At 37.1% G+C, this 23,902-nt stretch overlaps 1 protein-coding gene across 1 annotated transcript; it reads right to left on the reverse strand.

The window, feature by feature from the left end:
- Window positions 1–389: 389 nt before the first annotated feature.
- Window positions 390–23,867, reverse strand: LOC124167859 (F-box only protein 11). Its single transcript, XM_046545909.1, has 11 exons — window positions 23,674–23,867; window positions 22,675–22,980; window positions 22,452–22,605; window positions 21,783–22,357; window positions 21,409–21,653; window positions 20,988–21,291; window positions 16,543–16,846; window positions 6,699–6,919; window positions 6,375–6,593; window positions 3,747–3,954; window positions 390–2,449 (listed from the first exon to the last, which is right to left on the reverse strand). The coding sequence occupies exons 1-11, from the start codon at window positions 23,768–23,770 to the stop codon at window positions 2,320–2,322; spliced, it is 2,763 nt and encodes a 920-aa protein (XP_046401865.1). The 5' UTR covers window positions 23,771–23,867; the 3' UTR covers window positions 390–2,319.
- Window positions 23,868–23,902: the final 35 nt, after the last annotated feature.

Below are 23,902 nucleotides of genomic sequence, written 5' to 3' on the forward strand. Positions count from 1 at the left end.
AGAAAATCTGCATGGGATTAATAGTTGAAAACTCATGCTAATAATAATTATTTTCAACAATGGGAACAATTCCATGCTTCACAAGATGTAAAATGACTGGCATAAGAAAAACTACGCAACTAGCTACTGATTGCTTCACTTAGCCGATGGATAAGCATTTGAAATAAATTTTGACTACTCTTTTTAAATTCTTGGAATCATGTAATGCAACCTCACTGGAGACACAAAATATACTTAGAACAATTCTGACACAAGATCAAAAAACTTAAAAAACCTACCAGCAACTGTATCATACATTAAACTCTTACTAAAGATATCATCAAGAAAATTTGTCACCCTTAGGGTAAGATAGTGAAGATAGTACCAGCATGGGAAGAAACAACACCAAATACAGGTCAGATGGGTACTACGCAAAAGTATACTTGGATGTTTATTTTTGCATTTGAATAGAACAGTATGCAGTCTTTTTAAAACAACGTACAAATCAAGCACCATCTAATTGCTTCAGTCCACTTTTTAGATAACATTCAAATGATAATTTAGCCAACTAGCTAGGAATCAGATACCTTTGGAATTGTGATGTTGAAAATGTTAGCAATTAGCACCACGCTTCTCTTTTCTACGGCAGTGCATTACCACTATGTTGGAGTCACAAGAGGCAATCATACTTTGAATTCCAGACATATTTGATCCAGTGACCAGAGCCATTACTCTAAAAAGGAACTGGAGCCGAGTATGACTATGAATTTTCAAGAACAATATCTGTGGGAATGCTATAAATACTCACAGGTATAGGTGGCTCTTCACAAAAATTATGCATTACTATGACAATGTCTACAATAATAATTATGGAAAACTGCATTGCCATTGGGTTATTCTTTGATCACATTAAATTTCATTCTTAACATTCTCATTCAATACCACAATCAACACTGTAAGAGACAAAGGTGATGAAAAGACAAAAATATATGTGTATATGTATATATAAGTATATTCTAAATATGTATACAGCACAAGTGCAGCACTACAACTTGGTGGTACATTCATTAAATAGGACCACATTTCAAACGCCTTACTTATGAGGGCACATTTCTAACACTAGCACAGCAGAATTTTTTTTTTAATTGTTCAATGTGTGTACGTAGCAAATTTTAAACTGGAGTCAGCAGAGAAGAGCAATTGTAAAACAAAAGGGTTAAACTTATTTCTAAAAATACATGAAACAGATGAGGTATCTCAAAGTCAGATAGAAATTAATCACAATTACCATTTACAAATCATTTTAGCTGCCTGCTGTCTTTTAAGAATTCTATACAACAAAATGATGAAGATATAATTAATTTTATGTTTTAATTAAAAGTTTATGGCACTTGGGAGAAAAATTCAAATCTCGACAGTTGATTGGCCAATGCATCAAAAACGATGATAAATATACCACAATGGCAAAAAAGTGCAATCATTTAAATGTAATCTATTATGTACATCACAGGTATATCATATAATTTAATCCAAGGGGCTGCTGCCATTAAAAAAATCACTTACACAGTTTACATCAATAGAAATACCATGATTAGACATTCCATTCAATCTCAAAATGCATCGCACATGATCCTTTCATCAAAAATTTCAAGAAACTAAAATTTATACCAATTCCTACAAATTACGAATACAAACAGAAATACACAACAGTGAGAGATATACACATTTGCTCAATAAAGCATGATACATATACCATTTATATTTACAGGTGAACACTGAGTCGTAGAACAGTCTTTGTTTCACAGACGTAAGTTCCTTCACACAACCTCTTCTCCTGAAACCAAATCTATCCCGATATTTTTCTAAAAAACGGGAGAAGAAGTCATTTCTCACAGCACACAGTGTGTGGCTCAATAAAACACAACCACTCCAAAGTCACTGGGGTTTAGCCCAATTATATATCACTTCGGTACACTGTACACAAATTTCATTAGCAATGATGCTTTTTAGCATTTTTTTTTGCACGGATATGCTAGCAGTTTCTTTTTATTTACACACACAACACTAAAACGCACCCATTCAAACATGCACACATACATTACACTCACACAAATGCACTAGAACTCACTCACAATACACACTTTCTCATTGCAAAAAAAATGTCAAGTTCTTTTCACTGGGTATTTTCAGACCAGAAAGAAAACTGGCATGGAAGAAAAATAAAAAAAAAAATGGAGATTCCAGTTTACAGTGCACAGAGCAATGTCCAAGGCCCTTTTCTTTGGGTCAGCACGGCCAAGAAGTGCACCTTGACAACTGAAGAAAGAGAAATGAGGAAGTTCAATTCACCATCAATGTGTGCGACTCCATAGGTGCAGCAGAATCATATAGAGTATCTGTGTCCTGAGTAGGCTCCCCTTGGAGTTGGCACTGGTTACTAAGGGTTCCCGCTCCACAGTCACAGAAAAATCTGAGGGAAAAATGAAGCAAAAATTAGGAAAATTTACAGATGAATTAATTGAAAAATTTTACCTTCGGCAATCCCCACATTGTATTCCACCACTATCAGTAAGATGTCATCTATTCCTTAGTCAATATAGCTTATTCTAGGTCCACAAACAGTAAAGAATGTATTAATTGTTCCATGAAGGATACATTTTCCATGGTAATTGATATTGTATTTAATAAAACACAAATAAATAAAGATTTTAGAACCAAAATTTCCAAAAGAAGTGTTTTATCCACAAGGTAACAACTGTTTCATTCATCAAGTCGGTCCATGAGAAACTGAGATACGACTGACACATGATGGAGATGGGCAGTATGATGAGAGATGGGGAGAGAGTGTTTTCTTTGTTGTGGCCTGTCCAAAGAAAACCTTTTCCCACAGACAAAAATCTTCCCCCATCAGTCACTCCCAACATATCAATGGGTATTCACACAGATGGATGCACCTGAGTGGTAGTGAGCATTGATGAAGTTGATGCTGTATAAAGCAGAAGGCTCATAGAGTTACACTAAAAAACGGCGACTAAGGATTGTGGATTTTAATGCATTTAAAATATATTATTTACTTTTTAGACTAAAAACATATAGTGTTTGGTATTCTGCGATTCTACTATACCGATTAGTTCTCGTGATGCCAATGCTAGGATTTTAGAGTGCTCTCATCCAGCTCTGATATGTAAAGCTTAGTTGCTAAAAGTAAAAGCAGGAAGTTTGTTTTGAGCTGAGCGAGGGATACATCTGCACAGAAAAGTGGCCAACCACTCCTACTGAGTGTCCACGGAGTGCACTAATTCAGCCACAATGCTCCATAGCTGCTCTTTTGGCTGAATTCACTCAAGACCTGAACAATAAATTTTCTAATGAATATATTTTTATTAGATTCCCTAAGTCTGTGAAATATTTCCACACACGCATTGACAACACCATTGAAAAGAGCAAATAGAGATCTGTTTTGCCCTCCAGCAAGAGAGAATCAAGAATAATCACAAAACAAAACATGAAAGTGCCCCAAACATTCATTATTCTTTATTGCAATCACAATTTTAACCATGCAGTTGCACAGAACATCACCTTTGCACAACATATTCATTACCTATCCATTAAAAATAGTTATCAGAAGAAGTTAGCCACCTGGCTACAACAATATCTACAATGGGTACAACAATATCTCACCACATGAGAAAAGTTCAGGACTAAAATGAGAGATGTAACGAAGTTGACTGAAGAGGCGTGTTTGAGGAAGATGAAAAATCACTTACCTATCATGCCTGATAAATTCCACTTCATGACCAGCATGGCAAGTCTTGATGCAATTGACACATATGGCATTGCGATCAGTGGTGTTGCAGGTCTGACAGCGGTAAAAGTCATGCATGGGGAATGAGGTATAGCTTGATATTTTGTAAAGGCACTGGCCGTTAGTGACTGCCTTCTCCACTGCATCTTGGTTGTTGAATATTTTGTTTCCTATAGGATAAAAAAGCATTGAAAATATTTTTAAAATGATGTTTCACACATTGTCATAAATACAGTCACCAAAGATAGAAAAATGATCAATATGCACACACAATATTCACTGAGCCAAGGTACTGGCACTCATCAGACAAGGAGAGCCTATTAGCTACCACCTTTGTATGAAAAAATAATCGCCTTTAAGAAAATCTGTTCCTGGGCAATAAAAATCCTTGACAGAAAATCTTATAATTGACCTTTTATAAGCATCTCACTGTGGTACACTATTAAAGATTTTAGTTATTAATCAATCTGATTTTAAATCATTGCCATTAACTGAAGAATAAATGAAAAAAGAAATGAACTTTTTTAAATAAATAAATGACACACCGTATTGTTATTAAGTACTTCTAATGACGATTTAAGTACATGAGTCTGTCATTTAGAACAATCATTTATGCATGAAAATCTGGGTCTTAATTAAAAATAAAAGCCAGTCAAAAATTAGCGATTCTCATACCAATAAACACAAGAGATATTCTGAGACTTTTAGTACATTAGGTTGTTAAGGGCAGGGCCGGACTTAGGGCAGGGCGACCCCCCCGGACCCCACATTCGTGAAAAAAAAAATTAAAATATAGGATAGTTTTGAAAACGCAATTTCAACTATTACTGTATTGTTAAGTCCGTGCTAGACAAAAAATAATACTATGAAAAAGGAATGATAATGCAGCAATTTTTATTGTGCAATGTTTTTATGTGAACGATGGCGTAATTACAAAGTCTGAATTTGGGAGGGGAACACATACTTAGCCAGAGAGTGGTAGGGATTCAAAATGCTCGAGTTTGTAGATGGGGTATAGAGTTTAATACAGTGAAACCTCGTTAAAGCGAGTACGGGCTATAGCAACACCCCCGCTATTACGAGGGATAGCCAATGCACCATCAATTGACCCTATAATAAGCGTGTTAAAAAATTCGTTTTTACGAGACTCTTTCGGTGTTGGCTCTCGCCATAGCGAGGGTTTCACCGCCGGAAGACTTTCATCAAGACTCCTCAACCTCTGTAATTGCTAGCGATCTGTTAGAAATGAAGTTAATGGAGTGCTCAGTCTCAAATTTATGTGGTAAACTGTCGTTCGATAAATATAATGATTGACGAAACAATGCTTTGCATGATTTTTATTCAGTGCGGTGCTTATAAATTGTTTGAATAGTATTTGAGTAAGGAAATTTAGTGATGCAAAAAAACATCGCCTTTCGTCTGGATTTATGCTTACGTTTATCGGATAGATGTTTATCTGTCGCCGCACCACTCCTGTTCCTGTATATCTGTTCGCAACAGGTATACATATTGGCTATTATTTGCTCCACCTCCGGTAAAGCGACAATTCGCTGTAGCGAGTGTTTATTAGTGCACCGTGGGGTGTCGTTATATCGAGGTTGCACTGTATTTTAAGTGAAGCGCCCTGCACTGAAGGTTCGCCCCTAGCCCCGCACCTGCTAGGGCCGGCCCTGGTTCAAGGTAGATGTATTTGAAATATTTCTGAATTACTTGTGTGGAGGATCACTTGGATAAGACTAAGCCATTATCCTATTTTCACTTTTCTTTCCTGAGCCAACATTTATTTTTCTTGAGGCAAAGGACTGGCTCTCAAAAAGGAGCAACAAGTCAAACATGATAGCATTCTTATAGCAGTAGCCAGGGTATTGTTACTTCATTATCTTCCACAACACTAAATATGATAAAAAAACATAAAACCTTTTTTTTCAATACAATCTTTACTTGAGAAAGCAATAAAAACTATTCAGTAATGACTTAATCTGTTACAAGATTCAAGCCACCAACTTGGCTTCATACTGAACCACATTCCACCTTATCCAGCTGAAATCAAAGGCTTACATTCACAGATTGGCAGACTGTTTAGTAGCCACATGCCAATTTCAAGTTTTGAGGTGAAAGCATGATTTTGAGGACGATCAAACGCATGATGGCAAAAAACCCTTGCTCTGACCTTCAGGGAAGTATAGCAAAATGGGCAATTAGATGCTCCTCATAGCCACTAAGTTCCGCCGCTAAAACTCTCGCCTCTGTTCATTTATTACGTCATCAATATTTCGAAGCTTCGTTATAAAAAGGTCCAAAATGTATGTCACAAACAGAAAATAAACATCTATAAGATGCAACTATGAGTATATAATATTGAATATTGAGTTTTAAAGTAAATCAAAATTACAACACAGTAGGATTTCGAAAAGTTAACCTCAGCTTGGACATTGAATACCAGTACTCCGCATTTTTAGCATGTGGTTTGAAGTTATAAAAGGAAAAAATGCAGCTGGTATTTTAGTTACTTTTAGAGTGCTCATACCAAGCATAATGACAAGATATATACACATTACAAGACATATCAAGAGATGGCACTTAATCTTACCTCGAATGATTGGTTGTACACCACTCGCTAAGCAGAGACCACCAAAACGATTATTGAATATTTGATTATATTCTAAAGTGGCAGTGGCGTTATTTGTTATTTCCACACCAGCAGCTAATCCATCAAATATTCTATTTCTCCTGAGGATAGGATGACTTTGTGTGGATATGAGAACACCAGCTTGTGCATTTCGAAAAATATCATTTTCTTCAAGAATACCTGCAAAAAAGTAATGAATGTTTAACAATGGCACGAGAATAATTCCTCCCAAGAAATATTGTGAGATCATTAGAGATCAATTACAATATCCAGGAAGCTCCTTACCTTTACCACCATTAAAAATGCATATTCCTCCATCTCTTCCATCAAAAATTTTGTTACGCTTAAGAGTAGGGTTTGAGTCAGTTTTTATCCACACCCCAGCCATTGCATTATCAAATATTTCATTCTGCTCCAGCAAGCCTAGACCTCCATTGTAGACCAGAACACCACCATTCTGACCACCCCATATCTTATTTCCTCTTATAATGGGGTTACTGCCAGTCCTGAAGATAGGAAAAAATTGTGAATACACTATAATCTCAATATAGACTATCCTCAAAACAAAATAGCATATATAATTTCAATCATCCCCATAATTAGACACTAACATGCTAATGTGAAATACAGTTAATATACGTGTGTTATTGTTGCACTTTCATTTAACGCATAACTTTAACCAAAACAGTCTGGGAAATAATGTCTGAAGCCATAACTGAGATGAATAAAATAAAGTCACAGGCAAAGGCGAATATCTCACTAACAAGTGATTTTTAACTTAAATTACCAACTTAACTGGTCTTATTGCTGTTCATTGTAAGTTTAAAATCGCCATTCTTACCACTTAATGACACATAAAATGAAGAAATAGTTTCCAACTGTGGAACTCAATGCCCAAAAGAAGTAGGACAACATAGGTTAGCTGGGTAATACTGCCATTCCACATATTCTTCAGCTTTTTCCCCAAGGCCATTAGGCATGAAATATTTTCACAAGATATGCAAAGGTGAATTAATTTCACTCTCAACCCATATTTCCTTGAAACCCAAATAGGAAGAGGCAGAAAATAAACAAATTACCGTACACTCCCGATTATGCGGGCAAACGATGGGGAGAGACGGCACGAATAATCGGAAAACACGGATAACCCAAACTTTCACTTTAATGTCTTGCAATGTTCACAATTTACCTAAAACATACAATAAATTTTTATTTATGCAGTTATTCTGTTATTTTAGAGCGCTTCCCGGACTCAATGAGAGCTTTCTTTGCCATTTCGCGATCTTTTTAGCGGAGCGTGGTCGCACACTGCGAGGCTTGGAAAACAAGAACACGGTGCTCCCGTGAATGCGGCTAATGTGCGATAGCTTCCATTTTACCAAGGGGATCCTAACGGAAATAATAAGCCCGGTTTATCCTAGCATTAGTGCAGTAATGAGATGATTTTGCATCCGATTTTTAAAAATAAAGATTGAGGAAAAAATTGAGTGAAAGTAAAAATCATGCAGGGATAATCTGCATCCCAGATGAAGCACAGCCGGATAAGCTGGAGTCTGCTGTATATGTATTTTAACCATGTAAAAACCTGAGCAAATCATCTGAATCAGTATTCACAACTTAGGTCACAGTGAAAAATAGAGCAATGACTAAGAAAGGATCAAAATTAATGACATCAGATCAATAAAAGTGAATGCTAAATAAGGCAAATTGTATCAAATATGAACAAAAGATTATTTCATCCTTATGAAATTTTTAAAATACAGCTGACCCCCGATTATCCTGGTGCAGTTTACCTGTGCATGAGTCCACACTCTTTCAACGTTTTCTGTGCTCTTTATCATAAAATAAAACTGGATGCAAAATCACAAGCATATTTGCATTTCAAAACAAGGCTACACCGGGCTTATTATTTCCATCAGAATCCACCTTGTAGCAACACATTATTTTATTTCCTTTCTCACAAGGAATGTTTCAAGTTAACTTGGACGTCTGCTACCGCATTGCAGACGACGATCAGCAGTGGGAAAAAAATCTTGATTAATTTTAGAAGATTCTTCAGTGGTTCAGCAATAGGGTGGTTTCCTATTATTTTTTTATTGCCTAAATTGAAAGATTATTACTTCTGGAGTACGTATTTCAAGCTTTTAGATTTTTAAATGACGATATCTATTTTTCGCGATTAAATGAAAAGTGAAAATTTTCAAGCGCGCGAAAACGCGACGGGTAAGGAAATCTCTCCGTGTGACGTATTTCTGGTTCCCCCTCCCGCCTTGTGAGGTGACCTTGATCGAGGCTCTGAGCGCTGATAGGACGCAGGATGCTAGAGGGTAGCTGAGTACCTTGCTGGCTGGTAGCGCTTGGCTTAAAAAAGGTTTACTAATACCTTATCAAACGAAGAAAACTTTCCGACCTTAGCCAGTTTTAATAGGTGATTATTAAGACACGTTTCCCTGAGCTCTGCGCCTCATACATGCATTGGTAATCTCAGACGATGTATAACTCCTATCTCCTCCTATAGAAACTTGGTCCCTGTGACGTCACGTGGAGTGGCATTGCATGGGCGCCAATCTGGCCCTTTTCAAATGAGGATAAAAATGGACCATTGCCATTCATCTAAACCGGTATTTCAAAAACGAAATAATTTGTATATTATGAATACAGTAATTGTGGGTAACAAATCGCAATCAATGCCTTTCGGTTTCTTTGATGAAGGAAACTACCCTATTGAAAATTGAAAGAAATGTTATGTACGATCTGTGATTGTATATTTCATACTGCAAATGTGCAATTATGGCAGTGGCCTCGCATGCGATTGAATACGGCCCAGGGGATCTGGAGATTTCATCGCACTTGACTAGTGAAGGCCAAACTGGAGAAGTTGAAGCAGTGTGGGAAGTAGGAGAATGGGGGGAAGTAGAGATAGACTGAGACATAGCCAGGCACTCCCCTATGTAGACAATTTGTCATGAGTCCTGGTTTCCTATAACCACTGCTGCACGATGGCGTGATCGCGCGCCCGTTGCCATCACGGGAGTTTCGGGTGCCTGTTTTCCAAGCATTGCGGTGCATGATCGTGCTCGGTAATCATGGATTCTTGTCCTGCAGTAGTTTTATCACGAGCAACTTGTCCGAGACGCGATAACTAGGCATGGTGCCTGACAGTGCAGTCCCAAACGTCACGCAGCGGTTTAGAAGCATTCATGCAAAAACAACTTTTCTGAATCCGTGATCTTGCAGCCGTGGGTGCGTGGTTTTCGGAAACCAGGTGTTAGATGGATCAAAAGGAATACCAGGATAATCACATTAACGCCGCTAAAAAGATTGTGGTTGGGAAAAGAAAGCTCTCTATGATTTCAGAAAGCAATCTAAAATGACAGATAATGTGCGTTCAAAATAATAGTTGTTTGATTTGGGTAAATTATGAAAATTACAAGAAATTAAAGTGATGGATTATTTGTGTTTTCCAGTTAATAGTGCCGCCTCTCCCCATCATTAGCCCGGATAATCGGGAGTTTGCTGTAGATTAAAAATTAACATAATTTTTTAGCAATTTTATATTATCAATATTTTGACTGTAATTAGAATAAATTACCTACAAAACTAAGTTTCAGACCTTTATCCATGCACAGTGTACTCTTGCTATTACTAAGTCATCGTGACTGAAAAATCATCACTTCGTAATATCAAATTATGTATTTCATTTGCCTTCACAAAATAATTATTTAACATTATTGGATGTTGTCTTTGAACTATTTTTCAACTTTGCAGTGAATTTAAAGGCACAAATTATCGTAAAAAATATATTTCACTTTTATATCAAGTAATCTGCATCTTCAGAATACCTTCTTCAGAACTTCAGAATAATTTTGAAATCTAAACAAATCCTACAACTTCATATCTCATACAATAATTGAAATTTTAGAACCCATGGTAAGGAATAAAAATTATATAAAGGGCAAAAAAGGTTCAATCCTGATCGAACAAAATACCGTATAAGCTCGTGTAAGAGGCGCACCTTTTTTCCCAGATATTGCACCCGAAAATGGGGGTGCGCCTCTTACACAAACTTCTTATCTTCCCCCCCTCCCCTTCACCGGTTGCAAGTTCAAGGGGAACTGGAGCCTTGGTTTTCAGCGTGAATCAGTCATCTGAAACCCTGGGTCAAAATGAAGCGGCAGGCAGGGGAGTTTCTCCATTAGTGACGTATTTTTAAAATGCTCCTGTTTGAATTTCTTGCAAGCATCGCGCCGTCACGTCGGTACCCCAGAGGTGAACATTGAAAAGATCGCGCGGGGTGATTCGCTCCGGAGCGCGCTAAATTTATTGCCGCGAGTGGGCATCCCGCGGAATTTATACTGCATATAGTAATATTGGTGTCAAAACCTGCGGTTGAAAAAATTCGAACGAGTGTGCTCATTGTTGGACTTAATAGTGGATAGAAGAAATCGGAAATGCTTATATGTGAAGAGCGCTGAAGGAGAGGTCGAGGGGAAGAGGGCTCCCTCCCCTCCGTATTTAAAGCTACGAGCGAAGGAGAAAGGGAAGAACACGTCCGATCTTGCATGTGACGTCGTTGCCTTTAAAGCGAAGGGGCGAAGGCGCAGCAATGTGATATACGCAGTTTGCGTTGCCTGAGTTTCCAGTCCGTCTCGTCTTGTTTGAATGCGCTTATGCTACGCTTGTTTCTTCCGAAATTGTGCTGTTTGGACTATGTTGAATATTAATAGCCTTATTTTAGCTATAAATCTTTGTGTCAATCAATTAGAGCTCAAAAAACTTAAATGCTGTAAGATATACGTCGCGTTAGGTCTAATTCTTTTTAGAACCTCGTGCGTGTCATACAATTGCTGAAAGATATCGAGATATCTTCGAGCTCAGAAGGTGACTCACGTAGCATTTGACCTCCAGAAACTCGGGGAATTGAACCTGGTAGACCGAAAAAGGTCAGTTGGTGGAATGGGGTAGGGAAGAAACACGTTTCCATTGTTCCCCTGTAACTTGATATTTTCCTGTGGAGTCTCGGAAAGGAAAAAAACGGCAGAGGCATTAGCTGATGGAGAGCCGAGTGTAGTTCCGTTAGGCCCCTTGCACACACACCGATTTTGGACGGCCGGTAAAATATTGGCCGATATTTTACCGGCGAAGCGATGCTTGCACACACGCCGGATTTTTACCGGTCAAACGATACGTTGCTAAGTTTTTGAGCCGGCGCCGGCGATCCACGGTGACAATAGCCGGCAGCTAAACGGCATTTTACCGGTGCCGGCGTGTGGTCGGTACGTGTGCAAGCTCCAATGCTCTCCCATTGTTCACCATTGGAATGTGGAAGGCCGATATTTTACCGGCCGTCCAAAATCGGTGCATGTGCAAGGGGCCTTAAATCTACGACGTGGTTATTATCCTACGGCGCTGAGATTGCCCCGATTGTTGTTCAATCTCTTGGGAAAGCTCATGCCATTTGCCTGTCGTGTTTTGCCTTAAAATTTTCCACGGCTGCAATTCTATTGCAATACTCCTGCGAGAGCTTTTAAACAAAATTGTTCGTGAGTAGGACAAGCAATGTAGAGCGATAGCGTATGCAAAGAGAGGATCGGAACTTTTTCTACTCCCTCTTATGCCGCCGCAGTTATCAAAATTTCCTTTTTCAAATAGTACTGAAAGAGGACATTTCGATAACTGTCGAAATTCCAGGCATACGTCTGCAACACCGCACTATAGGACAAAAAAAGTCGCAAATTTTTTTTTCTTTATAGCTTCGATCCTCAAAATAGGGGTGCGCCTCTTACACAAGCTTATACGGTATAACAAAGACTATATTTTTAAGTCCAGAGCTGATGCCAATATAGCAAGGTAGCCGAGCCCCACCCTATTCCATGGTTTGCATGCCCACTGCACAACTAAAGCCCTTTGTAACAAAGGAATATGGAAGTTTCTGCTGCGAAGGCATTATTTTCCAGTGAAAGGGACAGCATGTTTACAGTTTGGAAGCAAAAATAGGGACACAAAAATTGTCCTGCCACAAATGACCTAAAGATATCTCACTTTAGATACCAGGGAAATCTATTCTGCTGTTCGTTTCCATTCTTGATTTTTTGTTCCCCCTATCCCATGCTGACCACTGTGTTGGGCATCCCTTTCCCCAGTAAGATAACAACTTCCTGTGATTCACAACATTGCACTCTTGAATGCCTGAAAATTGCACTCCATGGGATCAGATAACAAGAACCATCAACTTGGTTAGGGCACTACAAAAGCTATGAGAATTGTATGAAAATTAACTCATTCTGCTATGCTCGTCCTTGGTCCCCCTCCAGTCTTTCTGTGTAATGTCTATCCTCCAGTCTTCCCAACCAATTCAAGACATGGTTAAAAAATACAAAAAGTAACCTGCCATCATAAATTAGTCATTATTTATAGTTTTACTGTTAAGTTTTTCACCCTCGTTCGTAAAAACAAATACCACTTCTCCCTCCAGACCAAGGATAAGGTTTGTATTTTTTAAACAATTTTATTCTCACGAAACTTCTTGTTTTCAAGTGTATTGTGCAATAAGCATAGGCTTTCTGTTTGGATGACTGTTTTGCTTCATATTACTGAAAATTTGTACAGTCCAACTAATCAATGGATCAAGAGTTAACTGAACCTAAATGTCACCATCATGTAGACAGTAGTTCACCTGTTACCACAGAATTAAATTCTAAGAATAATGACAACTTGGGTAATATGGACTTTAAATTAATTACTCATCCAATACAGGCATGAGAACATAATGTTTCAGATTTTACATCCTGGATTCAGCAATTCCAAAATTTTAGGATTTATTTAATGAGAAATAAAACCTGGAAATTAACATGAAAATATACTGTTACCCAGTAGTACTGTGAATTGCTTCAACATTGGTGGGGTAAAATGAATTGTTATATTCAGGAACCCAAATAGCACATACAAGAACATGCATAATAACGGAGGGTGTTTTCCATAAAGACCTCCTCAAGGGATAAACACGCCCTCATTAGACATCATTCAATCAATGCAGTTTCTACCCTTGTAGCCAGGATGTGCCCTCAGTTCCCTTTCCGTTCGTTCAATTTTTGATTGTTTTTACATCATGGAAAATTGATAAGACCCTTCAACACCATGAGCAGTCGACAAGATGTCACCTCCCTGATGCCCACACTGCGTTAAAATATTCCCACTCAATAGAAACAGTGAACTTCTATCTTAAGAATTTTTTAAACCCCAAATGATATAACAATAAATGGTAAAACCCTTTTCTTCCCATTGTATTTACGGGACTTTCACGTTTCATATCACTTCACACCACCAGACTGGAGTTTCAAATAACATTGAAATGAGCCCAAATAAATAATAAACTATTTGCGTAAACATTATATAATTTTGAACCAGATTGTGATGTACCAGAAAGGTGTGCATATTTCCCATAATTTCCTAATATGTGCATTAATAGATTGAAGAATTAATTAATATGCAAAACAACACTTAACTAACCAATTGATTTGTCCTCGAGCATACGGGTCAATCTTAAAAAAACATACATTTACTATAGGCAAAATTTAAAAAAAATAATTTTTGTCATTTGTGAACTAAAATTGCATAAATACAGTTTGTGAATCATACGATCTAATTTCGTGAGTGGCAGAGATTGTAAGTAATATTTACACGTTTTTATTTTTGCTTCTACGCTGTCTACAGATATGATGTATATGCCCATGGACATAGCAGAAGAGGAATACTGTGTTTACTCACGAGAAATTTTTTTCAAATTTGTCATTGGACATTCTGTAACTATTCATCGTGTAGGTGTCATCATGTCCATATTTCACGAATATGATGTCCACAGCCATGACATCCACGGACATTACGATTTCCTCTAAACTAAGTTATAGTTGGGACTTACAATAAGTTAGGGCACTTTCCTAACTACATTGAACTTGCATTTTATAGCTGCAAAAGATATCTTAATGGTAATTAGTAAAAGATATTACTTTTACTAATTTATTCCCATCCACAGACATGACTAATGATCTTGGCTTTTTCAAAAAACTGAACCAAAATTTTTCTACCAGCATTAAAACACTCACTAAAGCAAGTCAGGTTCCCACTCTAACTAAATTATAAAAATTCATGATTTTTTCTAGGTTTTCATGATCTAAATTTTGCCAAATTCACGGTCTTTTGATAAACCATTTTAGGAAGAAATATTGATCACATAACAATAACCGGCCGCAATTTAACTAAAAATTTAGCAAACGCGATAAATGCCGGGAATGCAAACACAGCAATGGAAGTGCTCTTATGACATCGCCAATCGTTACCAAAATTTAGAGCCGGATGAAGGTTGTGAGTGGGAAAATGGAGGGCGGCAGGGAAGTGAATTTTTTGCCACGATTAATGAATACTTTGGCTACCTGTCTTCCAATCACAGGCTTAAGATCTGTGTATCGTCATGGCACATGGACCAATAATTGTGCTTCGGATATACGTGTGCAGATAAATGTGTGGACAGTGCGAGTGACTAAACTTGAAAAATAAAATGGACGTATCAATTTTTCTTTTTATCTGTCAATCGTAGATCTACAATCAAGTATGAGAGGTTTTTAAGGTTTTACGACGAAATTCACAGCTATTTTCACGGATGACGAAATTCACGGATTATTCACAGTTTTAAGGTTTTCATGGTTGAGTGGGAACCCTGCAAGTATTAACTCAAATAACCCAATATGGCTGACAATATTTTTCACTACAACTGGTTGCTCAGGGCTGCCACCAAATCCTATGAATAATTCCCCATTTTTCCTGTATGTCCACGGACATTGCTTTTCTTGGTAGGATGAATGTTTTTTTATTTTATAATATTACGAAATAACAGCAACCCAAAAAGACTTTGAAAATCTATGTGGGACTGTCCACGGACATGACGAATCATAGTGTGTGGACATTAAATTTGCGGAATATCATTTTTTTTCTTTGATAATTTGTCACTAAAATCAGGAAAAGGGTACATAAATTAATATGCCATTTTATTTTTGATTAACCAGTTTTTGTTTTTTTTTATGGCAGCCCATGGACACAATTTTTTATGATTGTGGGAGAATGACCCATACACATGTGTCATTGGTACAAACTACGGCGAAGTACATTCAAAATAACATCCTGTCATAGTCAGAGACCACACTGCCTTTTCCATTGCTTGTAACAACTAAATATCGCTATATATAATAAAGTAAAACCTCTATGTAGTGAAACTCTTTACATCATATACCTCCGTACTTCATACCACCACTACGGTCATGTCAGATTTACATGTAAATTTATTAGCAAACCTCTACGTAGTGAACCTCTTTATCTTATAACCCCTTACTTATCATACCAAGGAGACACCCCCGAGATGGCCAAACTACCTCCGCAAATCGTACTGAGACAACTAGAGACCATTAATGCAGCCCCGATTCAGTACATGGAACGACATTTTCAGCGATAAATGTTTCACCCTTATTATTTTTCTTACACACCTTTAATATGCTGTAATTTTCACGTAAATCATTAGTTGTGGCCATTTTGTTCCATAGGAAAGGATACCTAACAGTAAATAAGAAATAAGGTATCCGACTATCTTAACTATTTTAAGTGACTTTTAAATTCAGAGAGATCACATCGTTTTCTCTCGAATCATGATAAAAATCATGTGATAGTGCTCGCTTCCTGTAATTATTAAATAATAAATATATGTTCACTAATGCATGCATGTTTGTTTACACACATAAACATAATGGTTTAAAAGACAGTAGTGCCTTTCATTCCTGAAGGATATGAAAAAATGGTGCCTATCACTGAAACCTCTCTATAGTGAACCTCCTTACATCAAATTGCCCAAATTTTTGTCCCCTCCATTACGATGTAAAGAGATTTTCTGTAAATAATTTGTAGCCAAGTGCAAAAATATACTGCATTGCACAGACATCTTATGGAATTGCTCATGTTTAGAGATATTTTTTTAAGATATCCATGCAAACATTAACTTCTTTACACAACGCACATAAGCCAAGTAAATGGAACAAAAAATAAAAGAGTGAAAAAATAAGATATCACAGGAAAAAAGGACACTTACCTTATTTGAACACCTGAATAGAGATGATTGAAGATATCATTGTCTTCCAATTTTCCATGTCCATTATCATAAAAATATACCCCAACTTGCTTGCCACTGTGGATACGATTTCTACGCAGCACGGGAGTACTACCTGTGGTGATCCATACCCCAGCTAAGGTGTTGGCATACACCTCATTTTCCTCTATTAAACCTTGCCCCTTCTCATGGACATAAATGCCTCCATGTTGCCCATGGTGAATTTTGTTGTGCCGCACAATCGGGTCACTGTTGGTCCGAATCTGTATACCAGCAAGGGCATTTCCTGGATAAACAAAATCATGGGATTAACACTTGACACATAAAATAAGACACCCAAAATTTGAATGAATTTGCATATTGTGAAAATTGTTATCTCACAAAAAATAAATAAGTATGCTCTGATTAATGGCCAATATTTGGCAAGTTTAAAATTAAAGACTGATTAAAACAGAAAACAAACACCAACCATAGTGCAATTATGACAATTAAAACAAGCAACCCTCAGATTTAAAACAGAAGTTAACCCATTAAACTTCACATATAGAGGTAAAAATAGGCTTCCAATCAATTAACTCATCCATCATCTATATCAGTTACCCCAAGTAGGAGCTGAGTGAGCCATTTCACCACCTATTAAATAGTATGAATTATTTCCTTCAACTGGGTTCCAAGTCCTGGAAGAAGAGTACATATATTTCCTCCTAACCGAGTATATAAAGTAGTGGCAGGCATATTTGAAGAGGCAACAAATATCTTATCCACATGTTTAACATAAATCCTACAAATTAACTTCCAGTGACAATAGAGATTTATGACTAGGAAAAGTCACAGTATCACTCCAGAATACATACTAAATGGAGATATCTGCATGGTTTCAGATCGTTTAGACTACAATTTTTGCCTATTAGGGTAAAATTAAGTTAAAAGATCTTATGATGAAAACAAACTTCTAGATCTTCTCAATCCTAATATATATTGCACAGCTATAAAGGTAAGTTAAGGTTTAAAGAGTTCCTAGAAAAATTATGGTAGCAGTGAATTGTGTTGACCTTTAGGGAACTTTCAGCCTTATGCTAAGCATAAATTCAAACACTGTTAACTATTTAGTAATAATTACATAAATAAATGATTACTTAAGCAGAAAAGCTCCATTATGTCACACACTTACAGTAATAGTTGATATTCGATTTTACATGAAACCTAATCCTTTAATGAAAAAAGAGATTTCACCTTAAGAAATGCAAATGTATCATATTTCATTGAATCATGAAGATAGCATCCCATATATAAACTGAATATTCAAGGAATGTTCCATTTGCTTACCACCAGAAGATTACACAGAAGGCTGTGTATGCAGCTTACTTTGTTTTTCATGTAGCCTACAAATCCAGCCAGAGATGTAATTTTGACACCAGAAGCTGCAACCCGATTCTAGAATGAGGCTCCAAGTAGCTGCAAGACATGCCATTGGGTACATTGCCTTCATTCTTTCAATCTCTCCCCTCGTGTAGATGAGAGTAAAGGAACTTGGTAACTCTTGTCTCCAAAACATCATTTTCTATTAGCTAGTCTCCTTTTCATAACACCATTATGTATAGGAAGAGATCTGTACTGCTTTGACCATTAGGACCAGTTTTCAAATCTTTTACCACCTTCATTGAAAGTGAATTATCTTTGCAGTAAGTATTTGATTGACATAAATTACCTTCCAGAGTTGATTAAGGAGTGAAAATTTTAAGTAAATAAACAAAAACAGCCCCTTACTGAGTTTATATATCAATGAATCCAACATTCGGTATCATTACGATTCACCCTCTGACTGGATAATGAAATAACCACCAGCTGCTGGATAACTTTAAAGGAATCTTAGGGATAGCCAGAATGATTTTCAAATTTTAAAATATATGAATCCATTTGCTTTTCAAAAAGAGTTTTCTATTTCCAAGTTACAGCAAGGAAGTAACTACAAAGCACAATTTTGAGCTTTTATTACATCAAACTGACTTCAGATGCCATGAGGTTTACTGTTTCTCACCAAAGTCCATAAATTTGTGTCATACTTTCTCTACACCTTTTTTTGCCTCATAAATAAGGACTAGTTGATTTAAGCTGAGGCTAAAAAGATACCTTATGACCATAATAGCCTGACACACATGGGGCATGTAGGATGACACCTCATCTGAACCTTATGAAATCAAACATACAAACAAAAGGAATAGATTTAAAAAATAATCAGTCACGCAAATTTTGACCCAGATGGTCCTTCAGGAGAACTAATCAAAAGATTGAGAAATGTTTCAATTCCTTTTCTAAAATAATTATTCAAGGTAATAATAAACAATGGCAACTTGCCTGATACTTTGAAAAAGTCTGATGTTATTTCCATCAATAAAAAAAGGGTCTCGTGACAGAGGTGATTCCTGATGACTGGTAAGTTTGACATGTATGGTATGCAAAATAATGGAGTATCTGACAGCGGCCTAAGTTAAGAAAAAGAACTGGCTAATGTAAGGCTAAGAAATATTGTTTCCGTTAAGGTAATCCTATGAGAGCCTGGTAGCAAGTCTTCATTAGGATTTGTTGGAAGGACTAGACAGTGGCAAGAAAATTGATGGGGTTGCGATTTCTTTCTCAAAAACTTAAGACAGCGTAGATCATGAAGGTCTAATAAATAAAATATGTATGGTTGGCTTGGACAAAAGGGTCTTAAACTGAATGAATTTCTTTACCTCACTATTGGCTAGAATTGGCAATGTATACTCCGATTCTATGCCGCCACTGGGGAGCCACCAGGAAATGTGCTAGGACCTTAAATATTTATTATCTACATAAATGATAATAGTGAGAATACAGAGAATCCTATAAGTATGTTTGCAGATGATTTTATCATGTATACATCAATGGGCAAAGTAGAAGATAGTGATATAAAATGACCTTATTTATTTGCAGACTATTTATGCTCAAATAAGAATAAAATGGTGATCAATGCCACCGGCAAAACTAAATTTATTAGATTTTGGATTTTGAGCAATGCTATATCAAATGATTACTACGCCATCAAACTGACAGAAAAAAATGGTGGTAAACATCTCGGAGTGATGTTAAGCAGGAATTAGCAAAAAGGACTGCAACCACAGTTTTTAGAGTACTATATTTTTAATGAGATCCCTGGAAAGAGCTGCAGCAAAACTGAAGACTGTATAAAATGTTTATTAGACCTATCTTTGAATATGTCACTTAGGGATCCTTATCTGTAAGGGGAGATCAAACAGCTGATTGAAATTCAGCACGTAGCTGCAAGCATAGTAATGGGAAATTTTAAAAGGAATGCAAGTGTTACATGGATGTACAGTTAAGAGCTGGATATCATCAGAGGCAAGGAGGAGAGAAGCACAAATTAAGGATATCTATAAAGCATGCATAGGTCAGGTACCTATCAAATATTAGTTATTTGGCGAGAAAGGATCAGTTTTCAGATAGAACCTCCCTGGCAGCTCTCAAATACACGATAGTTTTCTTTCCTACATCAGGAGATAGAAGACTGGAATTGGTTCAATTGAGAAAATATTGGAGCGCTTCTTAATTAATACTTGGATTTTTATGACAAGGTTGAAAAAAATTGAATTGCGCGGGGTTATTTACGTTTACCATTTTATTTTTTGGACTATATATATTTTTGCTGTAAGTTACTACTGAACTTGTCTCAATTTCTTAAATAAAACTAATAATGAAATTGAATTAGGACTGTTTTGCAAATCAGCCTCATAAATATGAATGTCTGGAGAATAACTCAGAAGCTGCATGCCATCTAGTAACACAAGACAACAACAGCCTTATGACTACAGTTTATTCCCAAGCCAGATACTGCCTCATGCAACAATATGCACTCTAAATTGGTGAAAGAGAATAAATTTTCCCAGATGCCAAGCAAATTACTGCACATATTCACAGAAGATTTTCAGCCAGTGAGACACAAACTTCCACAAAATATACTGATGTTTTCATGATCACTTCCATGATACATTTGTTCCTTAACTAATCCCATTCAATAAAAGAGAAGCAGCATTGTCCACATGCTACAAGTAAAACATAATAAAGCAAAAACCCTAAAATATCAAGCTTATGAGAACAGATTAGAGCCATTACTTTGCCCTTTACACAATAAGGGTTAATTGGTGTCTAACTATCTACTGAATAACAAATGATACCACTAGACCATACATAAATTAGAATAATAACTGAAAAGATTACCACAAACGGAGCTAGAAACTTCTGATAATTGCCGACTAAGAAGTTTGATGGAATAAGATGAACAAAGAAGGTTCATGGAATTTCGTGCCACTTTTCGAGAACTGTTATCCTAAGTATCACTGAAATCAAATTGCTTAATTTCACATGGGCAGACAAATTATGAAGAAACTTACCATATATATTATTGTGTTCAATAAGACCTCTTCCTTCACCAAATATGTAAACACCACCTTGGTGCCCATTATAAATTTCATTGCGGCGAATTGTTGGGTTGCTATTTGAGGTAATCCACACGCCAGCGAAATTATTTGAGTGTATTTTATTATCAATGAACTGGCCCAATCCATTTTCATGGACATAAATGCCACCAGTCTGACCATGATGTATTTCACAGTGGACAACAGTAGGGTTGGCACCAGCTTTAACTTCAAAGCCAGCAATTCTGTTATTATGGATGTCATTTCCTTCAAAATAGCCCTAGAGGAACAAAGTAAACAATTCAGTTACTCCTTATCATATTTAGCTTTTGCAAATTCAACAAAAATTAAACAATACAAAAAACATCAACCAAATAATGAATAAATTAGACCTTACCAAACCATTGTCAAAGGTAAATATTCCAACATCACGCCCATGATGAATATGGTTTCTTCGCATGATGGGATTGGCATAATTTTTAACCCATATGCCAGCCAGGGCATTTCTACTTATTTCATTATCTTCATAAGTTCCTTGTGCATAATCAGTAACATATAGGCCAACATTTTCGCAATCGCTAATGTCACAATGTTTAATGATGGGATTGGCACCAACACCACTAACACAAACGGCGGCACCAACTGTAAAAATATGACAGAAATAAGGAATAATATGAAATTGACTTATAATGAAAATTTCACATGGATAATGAGCCAACCACGAAAAGTAAAAGAAGTGATTCTGGCTCAGTGCTCAACTGATTGACTTACCAACTGAGGTACTTCTAATGATACAGTGATCCACGGTTGGGGAGCAATTCTCTCCTATCTCCAGACAGTAATGCTTATGATGAGGTACTGTGGATGTTACATTTGGGGAGAACTTGACTGTGACATATCCCACATATGCCTGCTTTGCTCCTTCCCCAAACACCACTGTGGATTCTGACTCCCGCTCTAGAATGACTGCTTCTGCAACACTACCTCCAGATGCAGCTCCCAAAAGAGAGACATTGGAATCCACCACAAGAAATTCATCTCTGTATGTGCCAGCATGAAGGAATACCAACACTCCATCACGTTCATCAGCGTAGTCCAGAGCATTCTGTACCGTATCAAAATAGGCAAGATTTCGGCCCTTAAACTGAGCAGGAGACCTCTCCTGCATCTCTTGGTATCCAGGTCGAACATGGACTCCACGATACAACTGACTAAAACTTTCTTTCCATGGATTTGGATACTCTGACTCCTCAGGCGATATAAATTCAAATCGTCGAGGAAGTTTGTCATCTTTATTAGTAAAAAGGGGTAGGTCGTACTCATACACATGTTGATACAAGTTTTTCCTGCAAAGACGGACATCAGGGAGTTAGAGAGGGCGAACTGAGGAGGAAATGAGTTGTTAAATATACGGAGAAATATTGATTCATAGATTCTCACCAAAGTTCGGTATCATTGGCGATTGACTGGAAGCGCTTACAAACTTGGCTAACTCGACACAAATCCTGTTCCAAAAGATAGCTGAATATTGTAAGAATTACTTCATCCGGCAACTCGTATTGTAAATAGTGTGCGGCTGAAGTGGAACAACAACCTGTAAATAAATTATTTAGTCACGGAAGACCAAAAAACCAATAATGACATAAATCAGAATTACACTCACCATCGTTGCCCATCGAATATGTCCGTCGTGGTCGTTTACGGGCAGGCAACATGGACGTGGAATAGCCAGCTGGCCCTGTACTAGTACCAGGCAGGAGTACTCCTTCGTGGTGGGGGGATTTACGCCTTAGGTCATACGGCGGGTGATGGCCAGGGCTTAATACAGATGCACTACTGCTAGAGCCAGCATCAGCTGAAGAAGGACCACTTACAGCAGACGAAGAAGTTGAGGGAGAAGGACCCGACGACGGGCCAGCGGCTGGTATACTCTGGTTTGGAACTTGGCATGGCAGTTCACAGGGCTCGGCTATTTAAAATTAAACATTTTACATATATATATCACCACAAAAGCTCATTATTGCCCATAACACATTTTAACCCAACATTTGACATGATTTTTTCACTATCTTGAAGTTACCCAAAAAAAATAGTTTTGTTTACATGGTGATTTCTTGTCTTTAAAGATTGTATCTAATGAAATTAGACTTAGTTAAATACTTCAGGCATACTCTACACCAATACGCCAAATTTATTTCGGAAATATAAGGCATTCTACAATGTGAATCGAAAAAAATCTTTTCGTGATTAATGAAGACATTAAATAGTCCCTGCAGTAACCATTGATATTTTTGTCGCAACTGTTTATTTATAAACGATACGTGGTAACGAAATTATTTAAAAACATCACGGGATTATATCTAAAATTATCTGCCGAAACGTCGAAAGATTACCAAAGAAACATCATGAGCCATGCCATATGCCTTCGGGTTCAATAGAGCTTACAATGACATTAGCCATCATGTAGTTAATGAAACGGCAACTTATGTCAAATACCACCTACATTATTCATAATACTACACAATATCTACGCACATACTATTTTCCCTTAATAAATATCCCTCCTAAACCCACGATATTCAGTGAAACGTCAAATACCCAAGTAAGTCCGTAGTTAAAGAATTCAATCATAAGGAACCTCCATTTCCTTTATTGTACTTACCAGAACTCGTTCGAGATGGAAGAGGGATTCTGTTTACTCCCTTCCTTCTTGACCTCCTGACATAAGAACGCGATGAGGTAAACGAAGCACTCGGCATTTTCGGAATAATAATGCTTTCACAGAGTAAAACTTCTAAACAAAGGAATCACATCCACCAGCCCTGGAAGCCATTTTCTCATTCAGTAGACGGAAGCGAGATTGACCAATGACAGCGCTCCTTTGGGTCACG

Source organism: Ischnura elegans, chromosome 11 (genome assembly GCF_921293095.1).
Source record: "Ischnura elegans chromosome 11, ioIscEleg1.1, whole genome shotgun sequence".
NCBI lineage: Eukaryota > Metazoa > Arthropoda > Insecta > Odonata > Coenagrionidae > Ischnura > Ischnura elegans.